This window comes from Rhincodon typus, chromosome 28, assembly GCF_021869965.1.
Source record: "Rhincodon typus isolate 14 chromosome 28, sRhiTyp1.1, whole genome shotgun sequence".
Lineage (NCBI taxonomy): Eukaryota > Metazoa > Chordata > Chondrichthyes > Orectolobiformes > Rhincodontidae > Rhincodon > Rhincodon typus.
The window spans coordinates 39996482-40019929 of NC_063359.1; the positions used below are offsets into that span (position 1 = coordinate 39996482).

The 23448-nt window shown below is 40.8% G+C and overlaps 1 protein-coding gene across 1 annotated transcript in view; it reads right to left on the reverse strand.

Annotated features, from left to right (window-relative positions):
• Positions 1–247: 247 nt before the first annotated feature.
• The window catches only part of dolpp1 (dolichyldiphosphatase 1), a 34884-nt gene continuing 11683 nt past the window's right edge, over positions 248–23448 (reverse strand). The window contains exons 2-8 of the mRNA XM_020514199.2: positions 18360–18460; positions 15842–15926; positions 13620–13719; positions 10883–10981; positions 9512–9640; positions 8975–9064; positions 248–7536 (exon numbers count right to left, since the gene is read on the reverse strand). Of these exons, the coding sequence (XP_020369788.1) occupies positions 7500–7536; positions 8975–9064; positions 9512–9640; positions 10883–10981; positions 13620–13719; positions 15842–15926; positions 18360–18460 (641 nt within the window). The 3' untranslated portion in view covers positions 248–7499. The remainder of the gene's footprint in view (positions 7537–8974; positions 9065–9511; positions 9641–10882; positions 10982–13619; positions 13720–15841; positions 15927–18359; positions 18461–23448) is intronic.

Genomic DNA, 23448 nt, shown 5'->3' on the forward strand with positions numbered 1-23448 from the left:
GCAGCCAACTATGCATGGCAAAGTCCCACAAACTGTAATATGACTTTTTTTTTAAAAATGAAGGGATTATGATTAGGCCCAGGTCACAGGAGAAAGACAGGAAACAAACCCTGGTGGTAGGGAAGACAATTACAAGTCTCCGCTCACAACCTACTGGTTTGGATTTCCATGTCTGGGTCACTCCGCAAGTTTGCCCATCACCCTCTGATCACAGAAGAATGCAGAGACCACAGCAAGGGAAACAGTATGGTAGGCAAGCATTATATTTCCAGTAAATTACAATTAGAACATTGATGCACATTTCCTTTGTTAATTCCTTACACAGAGGTATTCAGCCAGCTTTACACACAGTTTAAAACCACCAAATTCCAAACTAGACAACAGCTTACTCTTACCCAATGGCAGAGGAATTGTACAGTTGGCCCACCTCCTCCCTGCTGAGAAAGTTTGAAGCCAATTGTTCTATATTAAATGTTTAAGAATCAGTTTAGATGTGTGAACCATACTTCTAAAAAAAAAACGTAATTTTGAAGAGAGAGGCTATGATTCTACTGCTCAAACAGCCTTTTTGTAATGACGGATGTTACATGGAATATGGGAAGATTTTCCAGTTTATAGGCATCTAACTCCTCATCAAGCTCTTCCTAATGCAGTAATAGTGTGCCTTAATCAAAATAGTTCAATGTGACACTTCCATTTCCCAAACAAGTAAACCTTCAGGCTTGTTTGATTAGATTTCTGATACATTAATCAGCTCTAAGAGACGAAGAGCACAGACTCTGTGCTTGATTCCAGCCGAATCAGTTGGACTGAGTTTTTTGGAGAAGGTGTGGTGGAAGTTTACTAGAATTATAGTAGGTATGAAGGTCTCCTATCATTAAGAAAGATGTGAGATATTTCTTACAAGCAGAGAGAAGTTAAGAATGATGTTTAAAATTGGGGTTAGTCACTAAAGGACACATCTAGACTCTTGGGCACATGGTTTTGAATCCTAGCACAGCAGATAGTGGAATCTGAATTCAAAAAAATTCTGGAATGAAAGTGTGTGGTTTTAACTAAATTATAAAAATGTAATAGGTTCTCTGATGTCCTTTAAAGGAGGAAATCTGCTATCCTTACCTGGTCTGGCCTACATGTCGGTGATTCCAATCTGCCTTCTGGGCAATAACTGTTGGCCAGTGACACCACAAACAAAAAAGGTAAAGGGCCAAATGCATTCAAATGCTATAAGATTCTGAGTAAACAATTCACCCAGTTCCCTTTAACTGGAGCACTGTTAGCACTAACTAAAGTTCTTTTGATAGTTGCACAGATACAGCATCAAGCCACAGTGTCCCACTCTTTCAGCCAGTGGAACAAACCAGGTGGGCAAAAGCTTAGTGGGCATCTAGTCAATTCATTTTCCACAACAATTTAGGCCAAAATCATGCACTAACTGACGGCCAAAACAAACATTAGCCTGGGATATATACTGCAGCAGCTCAAAACTACAGGAAGATTCGATCACCAAGAATGACTGGTGCCTGTAAATTACTTAAACCATCAATCCTGCTCAACACCTTCTCGTGGAAAGCCATCCCTCTTTTGCTTTAAAAGATGAACTATTTCACTAGATACTTAGATTGCACACAGACTCCAGTGACCTGCTGTAAAACCAAACGGTCTCCTGGATCAGTTTGTCTAAGACCCGTGTGCAGATAGATAGGACACCAGCCCCCAACCATAGACATGCAGGTGGGGGCACACTCCATTATATTCACAGCACAGAGGCCACTCATTTAAAAACACTTACACTCTATGGAGATGGAATATTAATTTGTTTTGCCACAACTGGGATGCTAATTTTGCGTGACTAATGCACTGATATCTACTTGTTGCAAAGTTCACACATTTAAAAATCAGTCTGAAGTATGCAATAGAAAAACAGGCACCAAGGCTTTAAATTACATGGTACAAATACAGGTTGAACAAATGAACAGCTAACTGTTGTCACAGAATGGTCAGTACTTATCTGCTTATTAGACAAGAGTGTGAGAACTGCTCTGGTGACTTAGCACAGATAGGCACCTAGTGGTTCTGGTATATCAGCCAGGATAATCTCAGCATTGTAGAAGGTTGGAAAATATATGTATCACATGGTGTGTGGTTCACCTTAGACTCGATCACCCTTTGTAAGGTAGTAATCTTTTAACATCGTACACTGAAACAAACATACGAAAATTTTTTAAAAGACATTTTTATATCACAACATTAGACATCCCAAACTATTTACAGCCAATGAATTACTTCAGAAGACAAAGCAGAACTCAGTTTAATGTCTCATCTGGAAGACAACCCCTCCCCAAGCGTTGACTAAGATTCTGCGTTCAAGTCTCTGCAGTGAGACTTCAACCCATGGCCTTCTGACTCAAGTGGCAAGAGTGCTACCATTCGAGCCACGGCTGACGCCTTAAAGAAATACCCATTCGAGACAAGATCCCAGAGTGTTGGCAGCAAAAAGAGCTCATCCCTTCACTAAAGTGTGAAACACCCAAAGACACTGAGGTCGATGTAAGAAGCTGCTTTCCCAAGCTCCAAGTTCCAGCTGATCTATTTCCAACTGGGTTCTAAAGTAAATATAAACAGTTTGTTTCATTTGTTTGACTGCTTCATCCCAGGATCTGTACACATTCAAAGTAGTCTTGGACACGAAACACAGAGAGATGATACAACTAGTCATCAAACCATGGCCCCTTTTCCAACCTCCATCTCCCACAACACGAGAGTTCAAACAAAGTTTACAAATAGCAATAAACAGCATTAAAAGATACTGTGCACCATATAAGGCAATCACATAGTGAACACCACACTAACAGAATACAAGAAGCCAGTCTACAAAAACGTGCTACATCTAGAGGAAGCACTTTTCAAAATAGCCCTTCATTGTGTACCTGAATAGCAATTACTTTTATATCTACATTGTTGAAGTTGAGACAAAAAAGGAAGATATACAGTTAGCAGACACATGCCTCACTAGGTCAGTGAGAGGAGTTGGTTAGTCAACCAACTCGAAATGATCACAGCTTAAAAAAAAGTCACATCAGACTAGGGTAGATTTTACGAATCTTTTTAAAGAAAAATTTGATGGGGCCCCACTATTAACCTCTTCTTTTCCACCTCCCCATATGTGTTCCTGAAGCACTGCTCACTGAGCTAGTGGGATTACTCTCCACAATGCAGAATTCGCAAAACCTACCCAATAGTGTCCTGGATATTATTTGCTCTGAATTGAACTCCCAAACATTAAATAATTTGCCTGCATTTAAGATTAAATTGTTTCATCCTGTACAATTATTTTTTTTATTAAAAATGGAAACAAAAAGCTGCACTTTGATTGGGCTGTGGAGAAACACAGTTTTAATACTGATCCAACACCTATGAACACTGGGAATATTCCATGGGATACAGAGCCAGTCTGTATAGGGTGGGACAGCACTGTACCACTAACCTGTGGCAAACCAGCAGCAAGGTTTACAAGGTTAAAAAAAAGCAGCAGTCTGAAGGTTTCAGTATTGTCTCACTTCAATAAATATTGACAAAATACACTTTACATACTGAAACTGCTAGAAATCTGAAAAGAGAAAAGGCAGCATAAGCACAAAGCTGGAAGATCAGCCAGTTATTCATCTGTCAAATGCTGACAAACATATTGGAATTACTAGCATTTTCTGTTCTCAATTCAGTATTTCCCTACAATCGCATCTTTTTTGCAATAAAGCTGAGCGAGCTTGCAAACCCAATTTATAGGTAAACTTCCTTTAAAGATGACCGGTGATATATAGAAAACTCCATTCATCACCCAGTTAGTAGCATCAGACACCAGTGGTTATTTTCTGTAAAGCACTGATCACCACCCTGTTCTGTATTTAGCCAATATCTACATGATTGTGGATACGTTTAAAACTATTTGGATTGCCATACTTTGGCTGCACTTATTATTTTGGTGCAGGGGGACAGGTATGATTCCAGCCCTATTATTTCTAAGTACAAAATAGCAACTGCTATAAACTCACAAAAGGAAAAAGATCAGGGTCACTAATTGTAAAGAGAAACCACCAGAAACAATGCAGGGTCTACAGACACTCAACTAGTACTTAAACTTCCAACACACTAATTGCACAGGAATATAATCAGACACCACCTTTATCACATGCCTGACAGTTGCTTTTCAGAGTTAAGAGGGTGAAGCTAAAGAGAACAGGTACATTTTCCCCAGTCGGTAGACACAAGAGGATTCCGAGTTACATGCAATCAATGTTAACATACTGCCATACTGAATTAATACATGTTGGATATAAGAGGGGGAGAGTGGGAGCACTAGTGACAGATTTCAGGAGAGTCTGACTCTTACTGTCACTACAAATTGAATTGAAAAATGTGTGTTGCATGCTTCCATTGAGTGGCAGTTTCCACATCTAAACATTCTTCATAACTGCAACATCTGGTCAATTTGAGAACTGCAGAAATCAATCATTGTACTATTTGACAGTGGTTAACTCAGCACTGGACCCAGGACTCTCCTTTTAGCCTGGGCTCAGGATTAAAAGAGCTGGTTACAATCCTGTACAACAAACTCATGCTGCATCCAGACATTCACGTCAGACGCAGATCCGTGTTTTAGGTCAATGATTACAGCACAAAGCCAGTTTGTCACATCAGGCCTGGGCAATTATAAGATCATTGGGGTTTTATTTACAGAAATATCATTCCCCCACCTTCAACATAAAACAAAACTATTAGACATTAAGTTTAGATTTATTTCTCTGATTTTAGTGTGAAATTAATGTACTTGAGCTTACTTATTAGCAAGCAGAGAAGCACCATTAAAAAGTACATTATATATAAACAATAAATTAAAGTAAACTGGGAACCCAATACTGTATACAGATTTGCAGAAATGTCTTCCCCAATCTGAACAGTTTTGCTAATCCTAACCAAAATCTTAAATAGTTTTGGAATTTAAAACAAACTTTAGCCTGTGGTGTGATAAATTTGGCAAGTTTAATTAAGCTCACCACCTTCACTGGCAACCAATGAAACTGCAAAAACTAAGGTCTTGTGCACAAAGTCCAACTGTTATCCCTATACAACTGAAGAAAAAAAAACACACAGCTTTCTAGAACTCAAGTCTACGCTCTATCCACACAGAAATAAAAGCACTCTGTTATATAGCATGGTTTCTGTTTTATACAATTTCAGGTATCTTCAACTCCAAACATTTATTTAAAACAAGAAATCTGTTACAAGAAAGTAGATCTAAAACCAAAAATCAGGAGTCATTTTATAATCGTGTATGGAATGTTAAAAAACTAAAAATTGTGATTGTATCTAATTACAACAAGTAAACCATCAATAATTTGCCTTGGATTTAAAAAAAAATCTCTCACTTGCAATGACCAGGACGATCAAGTAATTTCCCTGTAATTTCAGTCACTGCAACATTCTCTCAGAACGCCAGTACAACCATCTCTAAATAACTTGCATCCTCTGTACAATACTGGGCTTCACAACCTGGGTCAATCCAAATGGGCAAAGGGCTCAGGGAAGCACAGCACTGTTATGTTGCAATATGGTGGGGTTGGTGGCTTTACTTCAAAGGAAACAGGAATGTGGTCAGCTCCGCCACAGTAGCCCTTGCCATTTGGTCCAATTTATTTATCCTATCCCTTGTGTACATCCTGCAGTAACATTCCACTAAGCTGACAACTAAAGCAGGCCCTGACATCCCCTTCAAGGTTACTAAAATTAAGATACTATGAGACAACCTGAAGCTCCTCCTCTCTACAATTTAACACACTGGATTAGCAAGTGAATGTTAAGCATTCACACATGAGCCTCCCACAACAGAATTCAAGAACAGACTTGTTATTACATTAGTCATTCTTGGGTATTAAGATTAGCTTAATGCTTTGTGTAAATTCTCAAGTTAAATTTCAAAGGATATCCTGGCGAGTTTCATGTTTGTATCTTGCACTAGCAACTGCTCCGGTCAGTGCAATCAATGCTTTTGTTGCTCAGGGGCTGAATGGAATATAGAAACATTTATTAGTCCCCAGAAAAATTTACTTCCTGTAATATCACCACGTAAGAAGTCACTGTGTTATTTTGGGAATGTAGCTAAGCATGGGGGGAGCTAAGGGTATTCCCAGGTAGATTTAGTTTGAGATGGCCACACATGTATTCCCATCAAAAGCCAACAACATCTGTGTGGTAGGAAAACAAGTGCTTTTCATGCCAGGGTAGTGGTAGCTGTTGAAGTAACATCAAGTACATACGAGGTCTCGCCTTAGTTCAGTGTTATAAACTTTGACCTCAGAATAAAAGCAAGCATCCAACATCAACCCCAAAATAAAACATTCCCATATCCAACAATTGCACGACCTTTCCGCAAGCAGCTATTTGATGCTAATTTTTGCAACAGGCAATTGCTGAAGTGAGGTCATCTAACATTGCCTGACAATGAGGAATCCAAAAGAACCCATGCGTCCAATATTCCACTGCTACTACAAGACCTGACTAGATTTGCTTAACAACAACCCAGGCTCCAGATTCCTAAATGCACATCACCTGACTTGCAGCTTGTACAAATGGCCATCTTTTTGACAAAGATCAAACATTAAAAACTACCAGAATAAAAAGTTCACAGAACAACAGACAGAGCGTGTGCAAGCAAAAGGTTTTGACAATCCTTATTTATAATTGGTTCACTCTCACTGATCCAGAAGATGAAATAAAAGGATTTATTTTGGGGAAAAAAAAAAATAGTTCTAATAGCTGTTTAGTTAGAAAGATTTCTTAAACCAGCCAAGTTGTTAGTTGTAACTGTAACCGACAAGAAAAATAAAAACCAGTTTTTCCACTCATCACTAGTGTTCTCCAATGTAAAAAACTAATTTATTTTTCTAAAGTGCAACATGATTCCTTCTAGTTCACTCTTGCTGCTACAGATGTGATCCTAGCAAGTCAGATACCTGACTGACAATTCACAAACAACATCTCTGTCTTCCAATCTAACCATTTGTTTATAAGCCAGTAGCGTAGAAATGCCACGTGTTTTTTTTTTTGCAAAATATCATACCACTACCATTGGTCCATTCCTTCCCTACCACCTCTTACTAAACTGAAAAACCAAATTCCTGAAACAGATGCAATAACATCACATTTCACCGACACCATGTGAACGGGTTTTGTTTAAACGGGTTCAGTCCAGCGTTCACAAGAGTCTAACATGCAGTAGAAAGCTAACAGCAAGCTGTGTCAACACTGACTGCTGTCACGGGGGGGGGGGGAGGTGTTTAGGCTGCCAGCATACGCCTCAGCTTGCCCCAACTGTCTGCAAAAACAAAAAATTAACTTTTTTTTAAAAATGTGTTTCTTCATGTTGTTGGTTTCTGTTCCATTTCCTTCCAGGGCTCACTCCACAGTCCTGGCCCACCCCCAGCAAAGATGCCAAATTCACTTCACTGCATCTTGGTCCCCAGCTTCCGTTGTCTGTTTCTGGAGGCAAGGACAAAGGAAAAAGAAAAGTTTAAATTCTACCGGAAGAAATTTGGACTTTGTTAAAGCTACAATACTGAAGAGGATTTCAGAAAGCGTGGTTATAGCAGATGAACCAGATTATATTTTTTAAAAATTCAAGAAAATTAAGTTAAGGGAACAATCAACTCTTCTGACCATCAGCCTCCACCCAATAACCCCAGCAGAAAAGTACCAGATAACAACAATATTTGATAAATATTTGATATTTAATAAATAACATTAAACAGAGTCCACTTCAGAGGGATATTAAAAAGACAAGGCTTAAACACCAAACCACAAAACCAGATATTCGGTCAGTTGACCAAAATCTTGGTCAGGATTTCAAGGATCATTTTTCATCAGAAAGTGAGAAGGGAGGAAATTACACAGAGTCCAGAAGCTAGACAGTTGAAGACACTGGTGGGGTGATACAAACTGGAAAACGAGATGCTCTATCACAAACTGGGTTCTACAACAATCTGTAAATGAATCACCAGCCGACTCCAATATTTCTCTCTCCTTTTCTACTGTTGAGAGAGAGAGAGTTTGGTCAGGTGTTTATTTTGTAGGACGTGACATGAAATGCACAATTGGTTTTGGGAGCCCAAATTGTAAAATGGCAGGCAAATGAGAACAGCTAAACCAAGGAGAAAGCCAAAGTCCAACAACACCAAGCCCCAGTGGGTGCAACAATACAGCAATGAAATGCAAAGAGAACAAGCTCCCTCAACTCTTTAAACAAAGTAAAGCTCTCCCAACTCTCTTATACCAAACGTAAAGCTCTTTCTACACTGTCACCCATCAAACACTCCCATGGCAGGGACTGCCTAGGGTTAGATATAGTGTAAAGCTCCTTCTACACTGTCCCCCAAACACTCCCAGGACAGGGATAGCATGGGGTTCGATAACTATTGTTTGACTCAGAGTTGAGAATTCTTAACCATTCTGCCAAAACAGACATTTGGCGTTCGATCCTTTGGAGTTTGAGGTGGGCAAATAGAAATGCTGGCAGTGACAACGAACTTCAGCCAGACACACCACTAACCAAAAGGAAAATAACTTTGTTTTGCCACGGAAGATGGCGAAATTACAATCTGATTAAAAACTGGAATGAAAAGGTAACCTAACAATGACCATACAACTGCTGTCGATTGTCCTTAAAACTCAACTGGTTCTCTCATGCTCTTTAGGGAGGGAAATCTGCCATCCTTACCCAATCTGGCCTACATGTGGCTCTGGACCCACAGCAATGTGGTTGACTCTTAATTGCCCTTTGGGAAATCAGGGCTGGGCAATAAATCTTGGCCTAGCTAGTGATGGCCACATTCCATGAACAAGTAAAAAAAAACACAAGAAAAGGGAAGAGCTTCTGTTTCCGATTTGCAAATACATGGGTGTGTGGAATGTACCATCTTACCGTGCTTCTGACCTTGTAACCGTGTACTCAAACCACAGAATGTTTGGAATCAGACTTGTGTCCCGTATCAGGAAGAATTCAGAGACTGGCCTGAATAAATGGAGAAAGTAGCAGTTACAGACCTGTTTAAATCACTATGGTTAACGTTAGTGCAGCAGAACTGATACAGACAGTCCCAATGAAGACATGTACCCAAACATTAACAGAGCTTTTGCTTTCAGGTGCTAAACCTGCAAAGCTTTTTGAAACAAGATCAAGGTATTTTTCACAGGAGCAGTGGTTTCAGGGTCGAAGGGGCAGAAGTTTTGCAAGTCAGTAGCGTTGAGGAACAGTTCTAACCCAGTGCCTATAAAATACTACAAGAAAGAGGTGAGCAAACACATGCTGGTGAAGGATTTCCTGAAGAAATGTTTTTAAATGTTTAGATTTGCAAATTCAGTCATGATTTCAGAAACTGCAACCCTATAATGAAGTGTGAACAGCTTAAATTAAAAAGGTTTTATTTCCCCATTTCAATGTGATGCCCAGGGCACTCACCATGAAGCTATCCTGGGGAATAGCGGTGTTAGTACCTCTTGTGTAAAGATAAACCAGACTGATCCCATGATGGCACCTGCTATAACTCCATATATCACTTGGCTCCAGGAATGGTACATCAAATAGACTCTACAAAAATAAATATGTATTTTTAAGAATCATACGTAAAAACATATATAGTAGAAACAGCAGTAGACTATTTGGCCCTTTGAGCATGCTCTGCTATTCAATGTGATGATGGCTAATCTCCCAACTCAATGCCCTATTCCCTCTTTCTCCCCATACCGTTAGATATCATTCTTAGAGGTGAAGGGATCAATCTCCTTCTTGAAAATATTCAATATTTCGGCCTCAATTGTTTTCTGTGACAGACAATTCCACAGGCTTACACAGATGAAGATGTTTTTCCTCCTCTCAGTCTTAAATGGCTTAGCTTGTACCCTTAGCCGTGACCCCTTGTTTTGGGCTCCCCAGTCATTAAGAACATCCTTTCTGCATTTACTCTGTCTCATCCCATTTTTTTTTATAGGCTTACACAACAAAAAGGAAGGCCATTCAGCCCATTATATCTGCACTGTCTCTTTCAAAAGAGCTATCCAATTAGTTCCATTCCCTTGCTCTTTCCCCATACCTCTGCAAACTTTACCATATGAACTTTTTCTCCAATTCCTTTGCAGGTTCCTAATGAAACTGCTTACACCAGCCTTTCAGGCAGAACAGTCCAGGTCACAAGGACGTTGTTTGGAAAAAATCTCTCATTCCTCCGCTTCCCCCTCACCCCCACACCTTCCAAAAGACTGGTAAAAGGATGGTCACATGTGGCAGTAACAAAACTTTACCTGCTTTCTCTTGAAGTTATCAATAATTCCACAGGCATCAGCAACCTGTAGGGCCTTGGTCTAGGGGGTACTCATCAGATACAGGTCTCCTGATATTGATGCAACAGAATTTATGGATTGCAAGCCTCAAGTTACTGACAATAGCATACTTTAAAATTTGTGTGGCACCACATGCATTGCAGAAGTCCATCTCCCTCCACACTCTGCTGCTAATGTAAAACAAATTTTGAAATTAAAGGTCAGTGAGAAAGTCAGTCAGTCACTGAATGTCTGGCACTCCTGACCAAGAGCCTGCCTCTCCTCAATTCCTAGCCTGTACCCTCAATAAGTAATTAAAACTCTGAACGACACGGGGCTGTGTTTATTTCACAACAGGCTTTGTGGTCTGCAGAGGATGCCACTGCATCACAGCCAGAGAATAATACATTGACCACCATATGGTTTACCATCTTTCCCCTTATAAAACGGTGCAACATCCAACTTACCATGAGCAGCACTACAAAGAATCTGAAGAAAAAGCAGCATAACCTACCTACTATACGAGACAAGGAAGGCCAGAGCCAGCAGACATATGGATAAAACGTGCCTCCACAACAGATCTAAACATCTAGCATTGTTTGTTTGGTGCATTCTGAGGAAATGAACAAATGTATTTATGTTAAATAAATGTTGAAATTCTTCAGTCCAAGATTTAAAACAATTCATGTTTATATAGTGGCTTCAACATTGCTAGAAAGCACCCCAAATCACTCCACAGGAGTACTACTGAAGAAAATCTGACTCCAAGTCACATAAGGTGGTGTTAGGACTGGTGACCATAGGCTCAATTACAGAGATAAGTTTTAAGAAGGGATTTCATGGAGGAGAGCAAAGTACAGAATTTAAGGTGAGAATTCCAAGGCTGAGGCAGCTGAAACTTGTATAGCCATTAAAAACAGCAATAACTCAAAAGGTCAGCATTGGAGGAACACAGAAATTTTGGAGGTTGTAGAGTTATAGTAGGTTATGGAAATAAGTAAAGATGAGGCCATGAAAGGGTTTAAAAAACAAGAAGATTTTGAAGATCAGGTAAGTCAGCAGGCACAGGCACTGTCCAATCAATCTGCATGTTTTTTGGCACATCACATGACACTCAGTCCTGACTTCATGACTGCCAGGAACTCTCCTGTATCTCGTTGAAGGACCTATGCCACACAGAGGGCAAAGTAAGGTGTGTAACCAAACTTACAACTAACTGTTTATCACACTCAATCCCAATCATGACTTTCTGAAGTGACTGGTGGAGTGCCATATCGAATGGTGGTCACTCAATGTCAATAGGCTCGCTCCCACTCCCATCACCACCTCATTTCTAGCCAAGGGATGTTGACATTAATTCACCATCTGTATTGAGGTCAGTTACTCAGCAAAGACCAGAAACCAAAGCTAAGAACCTCTGTGCATCACGCATCAATGCCATTGCCAGTATTTACCTGTTAGGCAATAAGCTCCTATTAAGCACTTAGTAAATACTGCAATGACTAATCATTCAGTATTACACTAAAAAACTACATATGCATGAGCTTCCTTTGTCATAACTTCCTATTATAAATTCCTAGATCAACACTTATAATGGAAACTGGTCATGTAAACTCAGCGTGCTGTAACTTCACTCTTTCACAATAATGCACAAACACTCTAGCTCGCAATGCAAAACAAAATGCCTGTTCTCTGACCAGCACCAATTGGTAGCAGTTTTGTCAAAGCATTCTGTTAAAAACAAGGACAGAATGCATAAATTTAAAGTGGGACCTGAATTATGTTTGCACACCGGGATCCAAACATCCTGCACGGTCACATCTGAGAAGTACACTTAGTGTTCAGTTGTTGTATATAAAAGCACAGGATATCATTGGTCGTAAATATCAGTGCAGAGAAGGGAGGAAATTCAGTCTATTTACCTCTCCTTGCATTAGAAACGTACACATTCCCTCAGAGTCAGACGACATGGAAACAGACCCTTCAGTCCAACTCATCCATGTTGACCATAAAACTAGTTGAATTTGTCTGCGTTTGGCCTTATCCCTTTAAATCTTTCCTATCATGTACCTGTCCAAATGTCTTTAGATGTTGTAACTGTACCCACCTCTACCCTCTTAATAAAATCCCCTGAAAAGTAAAACACACACCACATGACAATAAATTCTCAATTCCAAGACCAAATAGTAGCTGGTATTGGAATTTGTAATCCTGTGTTTTGGTTGCTATCCAAAACACAACGTTAAGACACATTATTCTCTTCTTGCCATCCAGTAGCTTCAAGAGCTGTCAGAGTTTTTGGCTTCACCACCTAACACAGAGCTTATTCCAAAGAACAAATGACTCCCTAGCATCCAGGTTTTCATCATCTGCGTTGATTTAAGTTGAAACAAAAGGTAGAGGATTATATTTTTTTTTAATTTTACAGGACAAGAGGCCATTTTGGCCCACTGTGCCCATGCCAGCACTTTCAAAGACCTATTAGTTTGACTCCTGTTCTTCCACCATGGCCTTTTGCATTTATACTTTTATTTTCTCAAGTACATATCCAATTTCCTTGTATAAGTTACTATTAAGTCTACTTCTGCCTTCCTTTCAAGCAGTGCATTCCATGTCGTTTGAACTTACTTTGTGAAAAATAATTCTCATCTCCCCTCTGACTTTATTGGCACTATCTGATAATTGAGATACCTTGTTACTAACTTTCCTGTCGGTGGAAGTTTCTCCCTGTTTAATCATTCCTCTATTCTAGTCATCTTATATGAAGGCTCCTTGTATTAACATTTAATCTTTCTTGGGTTGTGGTTATCATTGGTAAGGCCAGCATTTGTTGCCCTTAAATTGAGTGACTTGCTTGATCACTTCAGAGGGAAGTTTAAGATTCAAACACACTGCTGGGCCCTCTGGAGTCACAAGCAGGCCAATTGGCTAAGGACAGCAGATTTCTTCCCCATTGATCACTAGTGGTCCAGATGGGTTTTTACAACAATCGGTTATAGATTCACGATCACCAGTAGATTTCACTTGACACATTTTCAATTCCAGATTTTATTAGCTGTATTTAAACTCCACCAGCTCACATGGTAGGAGGTGTACACATGTCCCCAAAGCCCCGGCTTCTAGATTACTGGTTACTACCATGAGATCATCTCCCCTATTATTTAACTTACATGAATGAAGAGTTCAAGTTTTTCTAGCCTTCAAATATAGTGTAATACTGAACCACAAACAGACCCAAGAGTCTTACATACCTTAAATAAAGGAAAAGGAGGGAGTAGATGGAAAAGAACCAAATGAACTGGGAATGACTGGAGGGCATCCCATACTCTGTAAACAAGTTACTGTGGCCACCTGCAAGCAAGAGTAACATTTACAAATGATGAAACAACAGAACCTCTTACATGAGCTGAAAGCTTCTCAGGGTGAGCACATGGGTTAGACAGGTTCTCCAAAAGAAACAGGAGCAGATCATACAGCCCTGCGACTCGATATCACCATGGCTGATCTTCTGCTTCAACTTCTCATTCCCATCCACTCCCTGAGAAATCAATAATTTGTCTTCAGCACAATGAGAGCAAAACCCACCATCCCACAGTGACTGACGGGAACAAGGTACTTAAGGGATATAAACTGAAAATACTCAGGAAGTATGGCAGCATCTACAGAGAGAGAGAACCCCAAACTAACATTTCAGGGCACCACATTTCAGTTCTGAGGAAAATTCACATGCACAAAACATCAACCCAGTTCCTATCTCCACAGATTGAGGGATAGCTCAGTATTTCAGCATTCATAGTACATTGCGTTTCTGTGAAGTAGATATGGGAGTATTTTCAATCTTTCAGGGATTAATCATCTTTTGATAAAAAAGGTCAAGTCAATCTACAGCCTCTTCGTTCTGATTTTAGAGACCTCTTTTTCAATACCAGATCTCAGACAATAAAGGGAAAAAAAATACAGCCCAGCTGTAAATTGCCTGTGAACAGGCAGAGCATTCACAGTGCTGTATTTCTCTTGCAAAGCATGAACAGTGTGTTTTGTGACTTTGATTGGAAATTACGGCATGAAATCCCATCCACAGCTATCCTGACCACAAGGAGCAGATTTACAACATGTCAACAACGTTGTCAGATTAAAGGCAGTCAGCTCCAACTGCCTGTATCATTCCAAGAGGTGATAGGGACACTGACTAAAGTCCAAAGTGTACTGCAGAATTAATCAAAGAAGTAGTCACTGCAGCCAATGCTCTGTGCTTGAAGTTTACCAAATTGATTCCTGGGATGGCAGGACTAACAGTATGAGGAGAAACTGAGTCAGTTAGGACTCAATTCATTGGAGTTTAGAAGAATGAGGAAGGATCTCAGAGAAACCAATAAGATTCTAACAGGTGCAGACAGGTTAGACGCAGAAAGGATGTTCCCGTTGGTGGGGGAAAGCTATGACCCTGGTTCTGGATAAGGATAAAGGGCAAACCTTTTATAACTGAGATAAGGAGAAATTTCTTAACCCGGAGTGTGGTGAGCCTGTGGAGTTCATTACCACAGAAAAATAGTCAAGGCCAAAACATTGTGCATCTTCAGGGAGTAGATATAGCTCTTGTGGCTAAAGGGATCAACGTATATGGGGAAGGGCAGGACAAAGGCATTGAACTCGATGATCAGCCACAATCGTGTTAAATGGTGCAGCAGACTGGAGGGGTTGAATGGCCTACTCCAGCTCCTATCTTCTATTTTTTATCTGCTGCTGTAACAGAAACAGCCCATTTTTCAATAGCACATCGGGTCTCTGTTCGGGAGGACAGCTTGGCTTTATTTTTTAAAAAAAAGGGTTCTTTAGCCTTTTCAGTTCTAGTCCCTTTCACAACAGCTGGGAGCAATAGCAAACCAACAGAAATCCAGCCCCTCATCTCACACTGCCGCCATTAGCACTACCAGCACGGCAACAGTACAGCTAATGAAGAGGAGCAGGCTGCCACCTTGCACTAGGAGTTTACCAGCACCAATAAACCTCTACTGAAAGTGGAAATGACATTAGGTAATAGCTCAGTAGAATAATACTTCCCCTATCAGTACTTTGTTAGATATATTTTTACATGATCAATGAATACAGATTCCAAAAGTTCAGAGAATTACTAAAGCAGATGGTAGGTAGCAAAGCAGTCACATCAAACTATGCATTAGGTAAATAATTCTCAGATTAATCCCATTTCAATACCATCAGCACCTCTAAGTTCTCTGATCCACTGTATATGCTGCTCTTAAAACAAAATTAAAAAGGTGAAAACCACAAATACCATAAATTCTGGCCTATGATTTGATCACGTATATGTAAGGAATATTTAAATATGCAAGAGGATGCAGCCTGGACACCAGAAAACACAACAACTTGGTTCTCAATGATACGTTCGTTAGACACACACTCACTCCTTATTAAGGAAGTAATGGAAACATTTAGTGCAACGAGTTACTCTCACCTTGGCATGGTCTAGGTTCTTTGATAACATTTTTAATTACCCAGTTGAAGCTTTCATTTAGTACCAAACCACACAGAAATGAAATCTGAAACAAATAACAAAGAGTGCAAATTGTAAACTCTTTCAAATGAAGCTAGGGAAGTCAGTGTTCACCGCAATTCTTAACCTCCACCAGCACAATCCATAACGCAAGAGACACGCTTACCAAAGACCTTCAACTGCTGCAAGCAAAATACTAAAAACAGAATAAGGTATTTCACAAAGGAAGTTGCAGACTATACAGAGGTTTCTCAGGGTACTGAAATTATCAGGTGCCTTTGTTAACATCTGAAGCAGTTGCTTTATTACAGCATTGCACATAAAAAAAACATGAAGCATAAAAGATTCCCAATGAGGGGACCTGGCTGGGAAGCAGTGCCCAACAATAACAAATGCAAGCATCATGAACACCTTTTCCTTCCAAGATGCACATTTACTCTGCCCACAGTGTGGCTTCACAACCTCTGTTCTCTGTAGGAGGGTAGTGATGGTGGGTCTGAGGGCCAGTAACTTCATTCAACAAATTTCAAATTTCAAGCTTTGTCCTCAATCTCACTCAGTCAATTTTTCTTTACACTGCTGGGTAGCAGCTCAATAAATGTGAAGGGGACAACAAGGTGCAGAGCTGGATGAATACAGCAGGCCAAGCAGCATCACAGGAGCCAAAAGGCTGACGTTTCGGGCCTAGACCCTTCATCAGAAGCCTTTTGGCTCCTGTGATGCTGCTTGGCCTGCTGTGTTCATCCAGCTCTGCACCTTGTTGTCTCGGATTCTCCAGCATCTGCAGTTCCTACTATCTCTAAATGTGAAGGGGATACTGCTGTACAGCATTAGGAGCTTCAGGAATTATAAAACCACTCTTACATGAAATAGTTCTGCCAAGTGGTTTATGCATGGAAGAATCTGCATGCTCTAATGGAAAATGACCTCAAACTTTCTGTGCTTAAGATTTTTTTTTCCAGGGAATGTACAGTGCGTGCAAATTTAAAGCACACCAAACGAATATTTCAGAGCCACCCTTAATCCATTTACATGTTCTACAACAAGCAACAAGTGGCTAGGGCAGCATGGTGGCTCAGTGATTAACACTGCTGTCTCTCAGCGCCAGGGAGCCGGGTTCGATTCCAGCCTCGGGCAATTGTCTGTGTGAAGTTTACACGTTCTCCCTGTGTCCGCGTGGGTTTCTGCCCACAGTCCAAAGATGTGCAAGTTAGGTGGATTGGCCATGCTAAATCGTCCATTGTGTTCAGGGATGTGTAGATTAGGTGCGTTAGCTTTGGGAAATACAGGGATAGGGTTAGGGGAGGGGTCGGGTGGATGGCCTTCAGAAGATCTGTGTAAACTTGTTGGGCCGAATGGCGTGTTTTCACACCGTGGGGATTCTATGAAGCAACTGGTAAGAATTTCCACATGGTTTATTTAGGACAGAAGAGCAAGAGTCGAACAATCAACCACTGGACACACTCACTCTCAACATCAGATTAGAGGCTCATGAACACTCCACCTCTCTTGGTTTTTCATGTCCACCTAAAGCACATGTGCCACCAAACCACCCCCTAGTGCAAGTAAGAGCCATTCATTTAGAAATGGGAGTAAAAAATGACTCCCATTGCTTAAGCTGAGGAACTCTGTGTGTGCAGAAATTAAGTGAATACGCACCAGAGATTTATTCCCATCTAGTTGGGCTATCAGGGACAACCCTTTATTATTCATTCTTGGGATAAGTATTTCACTGGCCAGGCCAGTGTGTACTGTCAAGTAACTGATCTTGAGAAGGTGGTGGTGTGCTGACTTCTTGAACACAATAGTCATTTACCAGGCCATTCCACAGGTCAGTTAGGAATCGAACACATTGCTGTGGGTCTGGAGTAACGTCAGGGCCCAGACTGAGCCAGGGCAGCAGAACTCCATCCTTAATGAGCTTTTCCTTTAATTTCAATGTCACAGACTAGATTTTTATTCATTAATTGAATTTCATTCCCCATGGTGGAACTGGGACTCAAGTCTCCAGATACTGGTCGGGCCTCTGGGTAGTCCAGCAATTTAACCACTATACTACCCTGGTCCAAATTAAGGTTTGAAGAAAATTACATTTATTTAGTGTGCTTTTTTTTTAAAATTAAGGAGCTATTATAAAAAAGTTTCTATTAGAGATTGCATTCACATACACATCATAAACAGAAATCAATCACTTTTAAATGACGCTTGAGAAACCACCGATGAGGTACATGGGACACGTGATGCCACACCTTGGTGCATCCACCTTGGCAACCAATTGTCTCCCCGCTCCCTGTCCTACAGTGCCAGGTGGGGCAGCCAGCTTGACCAATCTTCAGACTTCCACCTGCCACCATCTTCTCAAGAGAACAGGGGATGGCGACTTCCAGTAGGGAACATAGCAGAACCGAGACCATTCCACAGAAACAAACAGTCAGAACAACGATTCTCATGAATCGTGAGAAATAGATGCAAAACTTACAGAGTGCAACTCCCTCTTGAACACAATGAGTGTGATGAAACCAAAGAGGATAAATACTGGGACAAGACTTAAATATGCAAGAACTTTTCCTGTGAGGTCACCTAGAGACAAGAAAAAGTAGGCAGTTTAGATTTGTGCAATATAAAGAAAAGCTGATGCAAGTTTTAAAATATTAGTTAATCCCTCCATTTCCTCCTTAATGTTCCTAAGATGTCTCATGACAAAGACGATAGATGATCATCTCTGAGCCAGTGCCCGAGAAATGAAACTAAATACAAGCAGCACCAACGCACTTTCAGTCCCCACTATAAAATGACTTCCTAGCCACCAACTTTATCCTTGCCCCTAGTAACGGACAGAGGCTGACCCAGATCATTCTTAAGATCTGTATCGAATCTGATCCACAGTGAATAACCTGCCAAAGTTCAGAGTCAAAACCATACCCTTGCACCTCTACAGCATTGTCCCCCCACCAAAATTCTCCAAACTCAGCTCATCTGCTGCCAAAATCCTCATCTAAGCTTCTTTTATTTCCAGACTTAACTATTTCAATATACTCCAAGCCAGCCTCCCACCTAAAACTGGAATTTATCCAAAACTCTGTGTTCTTTTCCCAATTTGCATCCTGTCCTATTCACCCATCACCCGTTCTCACTGACCAACATTGCTATATTGGGCGCCAACATATCTATTTTACAATTTTCATTTATTTCCAGTTAACCCAAGGTCTAGCTCATCCTTTTCTATATCATCTTCACCAGTGACACAACTGTAAGATTCCTGCACTCTTCCAATCTGACCTCTTGTTTATGTTTTAATTTAATCACTCCACTGTTGAAGGCGATGCCTTCAGTTAACTCTCTTATTTTCTTCCCTAAACTTCTCCATCTCTATTTGCCTTTTGGATATAACAGTTTCTGACTAAATGTTTAGTCATCTCCTCGAAGTGTCTCGTCGAAATTCATTTGATTCACTTCTGTGAAGTGCATCACACCACGTTAAATGCACTATATAAATGCAAGTTGTTGCTGATGAAGCAAACACTTTGGTTGCTCGTCTATTGACACTCGAGCTGTGACTCAGTGGGAATCCATCTCATCTGAGTCAGAAGGTTGAGAGATCGGGTACATGGCCAACACTCCAAGTACAGCACCAAAGGAGCATTCCAATGTCACAGGAGCTAATTTTCTAACAAGACATCAAACTGAGGTTCTATCTGCTCTCACAGGTGGAAACAAAAGGTCCCACAGTACAATTTATTTTAGGACCGTGGAGCCCTCGCCCTAATATTTATCCCACAATATCACATTAAGAATTTACACGATTGCAAAAGCATGCTGCTTGTGAGAGTTTGAGGGGTGCAAAATAACTGCCATGTTTCCTAATTAAAACAGTGACTAGACCTAAAGTACTTCATTGGTTGCAAAGCATTTGGAATGCCCCAAGTTCATGAAAGGCACCAAAGCAAGTTTTTCCTTTTCCACAGGAACATAACACTTTGGATGGCTAATAGGCCATTCTGCCCATTGAGCCTGTTCTGCCATTCAATAAGATCATGGCTGATCTGGTTGTGGCCTCAGCACTGGAGTCCAGAGCTGTACAGCACAGAAGCAGACCCTTCAGTCCAACTCATCCACACCAACCAGATATCCCAATCTGACCTAGTTGCATTTCCCAGCATTTGGCCCATTTCCCTCTGAACCCTTCCTATTTATGTACCCATTCAGATGCCTTTTAAATGTTGCAATTGCACCAGCCTGCACCATTTCCTCTGGCAGCTCATTTCATACACACACCACCCTCCGCATGAAAGAGGTGACCCTCAGGTCCCTTTTAAATCTTTCCCCTCTCACCTTAAACCTATGCGCGCTAGTTTTAGACTTCTCTACCCCAGGAAAAAGACCTTGGCTATTCATCCTATCCATGCCCCTCATGATTTTATAAACCTCCATAAGGTCACCCCTCAGTCTTCAATGCTCCAGGGAATATAGCCACAGCCTATTTAGCCTCTCCTTATAACTCCAACTCTGCCTTTGTATCTACACCCCATAACACTTCAGTCACAACACCGAACAGGTAATGGGCTCTTACAATCCTTTCATACAGCAGCACAACTGAGATTGGGAACTCAGCTATAGGTAAATGAATGGATGTGGGAAAGAGCTTCATCAAATATTCATCATTCCACTATGGTGCACCGTATATGCTACTGCACTGACTGGATACTATTTCTTCTTTAGTTCTCTGCTTGAAGGCAGCTCCAGTCCACAGAGCACGATCTACGCCATGAGAAGGGCGAGGAGGAAGTTCCAAACCCACCTGGCACATAACAGGGATCCATGTGATGTTGGCATCAATCTGATCCATAATGGCTATGCACCTTTACATGTATTCATAGCTTCAGACAATGACATAGCTGTTCTAGTTTTCTATCAGATTGATACTGAATATCATTGGGCACATCATGAACTTTTTCATGTCATGCACTTCTTTGGCCAAAAAGCCTTGGTGTGGGTTTTGAATCCAGGGCCTCTGGCTCAGGGGCAGGGACACTACTCACTGCATCACAAGATCTCCTAGCCTCATTACAACCCCCTAAATAACTTTTTAAAAGTGATTGCAGTTACTGCAGTACTGATAACTGAACACTGCAGTTTTCCTATTACATCATGCCTTTTTCAAATCTATGAAATGTTTAGAACTCTTGGAAAGGGTTTGACAGGGTAGAAATTGGGAGCCCATTCTCTCCAGCTGGAGATTCCAGAACTAGGAGTCATATTCTCGGGATAAAGTAAAGGCCACTTAGGAGTAATTTCTTCACTCACAGGGTTGCAAATATTTGGAATTTTTAATTTCTACAGTCATCCAAATGCAGAGCAACGGAGGGGAACCAGATTATTCCAGAGAGAGCCAATGTGGACTTGACAGATGAAATGTCTTCCTCCTGTACTACATGTGTCAATGGCTCTAACACTACAATCCGAGGGCCTGTGGACGTTCAGTAGTTAGTATACTGAACAATGGGACTAATCAATTTTTGGATACTAACAGAATCAAGGAAAATGGAAACATACAAGGGGTGGTGTCAAGGGAAGAGATCCACCACTATTTTACTAAATGGGGTAGAGTAATTCTAAAGGACCCCGTGGCTTATTCATACTTACATTCATTATGTTATGTTAATTGCACAACCGTGAATCTCAAAGACATCAATATTATTAACAGTGCAATTATATTGAAAACAAAATAAGGAACATGACACATTTGATAAGCATATAGCTCAGGGCGGAAATGAACGAATCATCCGAGGACGGACCCAGGCTTGATCAGTTCTGAGACAAAAGGCTACAAGTCAGATGTTCACAATTCAGTTGCAATTGTCTTTGATGGAAATTCAATTAATAAAGGAAGAACTGCTTCTTTTTTTCCCCCACTCCCAGCCACTTTCTGATTAAGTTCCTCCATACTTCAGCCACTTTTGGAATAGTGCGTTCAATTCAAGTCTCCCTGCTATAGGTAGGATGTTGTGAAACTTGAAAGGTTTCAGAAAAGATTTACAAGGATGTTGCCAGGGTTGGAGGGTGATTAGGCTGGGCCTATTTTCCCTGGAGCATCGGAGTCAGAAGGGTGACCTTATAAAAGTTTAGAAAATCATGGGGGGCAGGATAGGGTGAATAGCCAAGGTCTTTTTCCCAGGGTAAGGGAGTCCAGAACTAGAGGGAATAGGTTAAGGTGAAAGGGGAAAGATTTAAAAAGGAACCTAAGGGGCAAACTTTTCACGCAGAGGGCAGTGCATGTATGGAACGAGCTGTCAGAGGACGTGGTGGAGGCTGGTACAATTACAACATTTAAAAGGCATCTGGATAGGTAAATAAATAGGAAGCGTTCAGAAGGATATGGGCCAAACACTAGCAAATGGGACTAGATTAACTCAGGATATTTGGTTAGCACGGACATATTGGACAGAGGAGTCTGTTTCTATGCGTACATTTCTATGACGTGGTATCAGCTACTGAATCTCCTTTGGGCTTCCTCCAATGCCATCCCTGAATAAGGGGCTCAAAGCTGTTCACTGTGTTCCAGATGTGACTTGTATAGTTTAGCAAAATCTCCCACTTTTACACTCCATTCCCTTTGAAATAAAGGGCAACAGTTCATTTGCCTCCCTAATTACCCACCGAACTTAGAGGCAAGCGTTTTGCATTTCATGCACAAGGACTCCCAAATCACTCTTCTGCAGCTTTCTGCAGTCTTACTCCATGGAAATAATATTCAACTCTTCTACTCCACCTGCCAAAATGTAGAACACTCATTCCCACATTATATTCCATCTGCCAAGTTTTTCCCCCACTTGCTTAACATGTCTGCAGATTGTATCATCCTCACCACTTGCCTTCCCACCAATTTTTGTGTCATCCACAAACTTGGTGATAGTACACTCATTCCCCTCATCCAAGTAATTTATATATATTGTAAATAATCGTGGCCCCAGCACTGATCCCTGTGGCACTCCCTTATGCCAACTCTGTCTTCTATTGGTTAGCTAATCCTCTATTGATGCTAATATGCTACCTTCAACACTTTGTGTTCTTGTCTTATTTAGTAGCCTAACATTTGGTTCCTTATGAAATGCCTTCTGAAAATCCAAATACATTACATCCACTGCTTCCCCTTTATCTTGCTTGTTACCTCAAATAATTTCAATAAATCTGTCAGACATGATTTCCCCTTTATGAAGACAAGCTGTCTCTGCTTGATCATACTATTATGGTCAGGTGGCCAGCAGCAGAAATGGCTACGAGAATTGTTAATCAAGCATGCTGGGAATTTTGGTCAAGCTAGTTTAAACTCTGACTTCAGTTAAAACTGCAGCCAGGATGTGCAATTTCCTGTGTTGACCAAATAAAGGGACAGATCATGGCAGTCTGCTCGATAGACTGGCACCATATTACCTGAAATGGAGTTTGAAATGTCACTGTTTATGACTTGGTATAAACATTTGGGAGCTATTTACTAATAAACTTCACTGGCTCGGATCAAACGTTGTGATCAAAGTTTGGTCAATTCATTGGCTGAGTGCCAGAGAAAT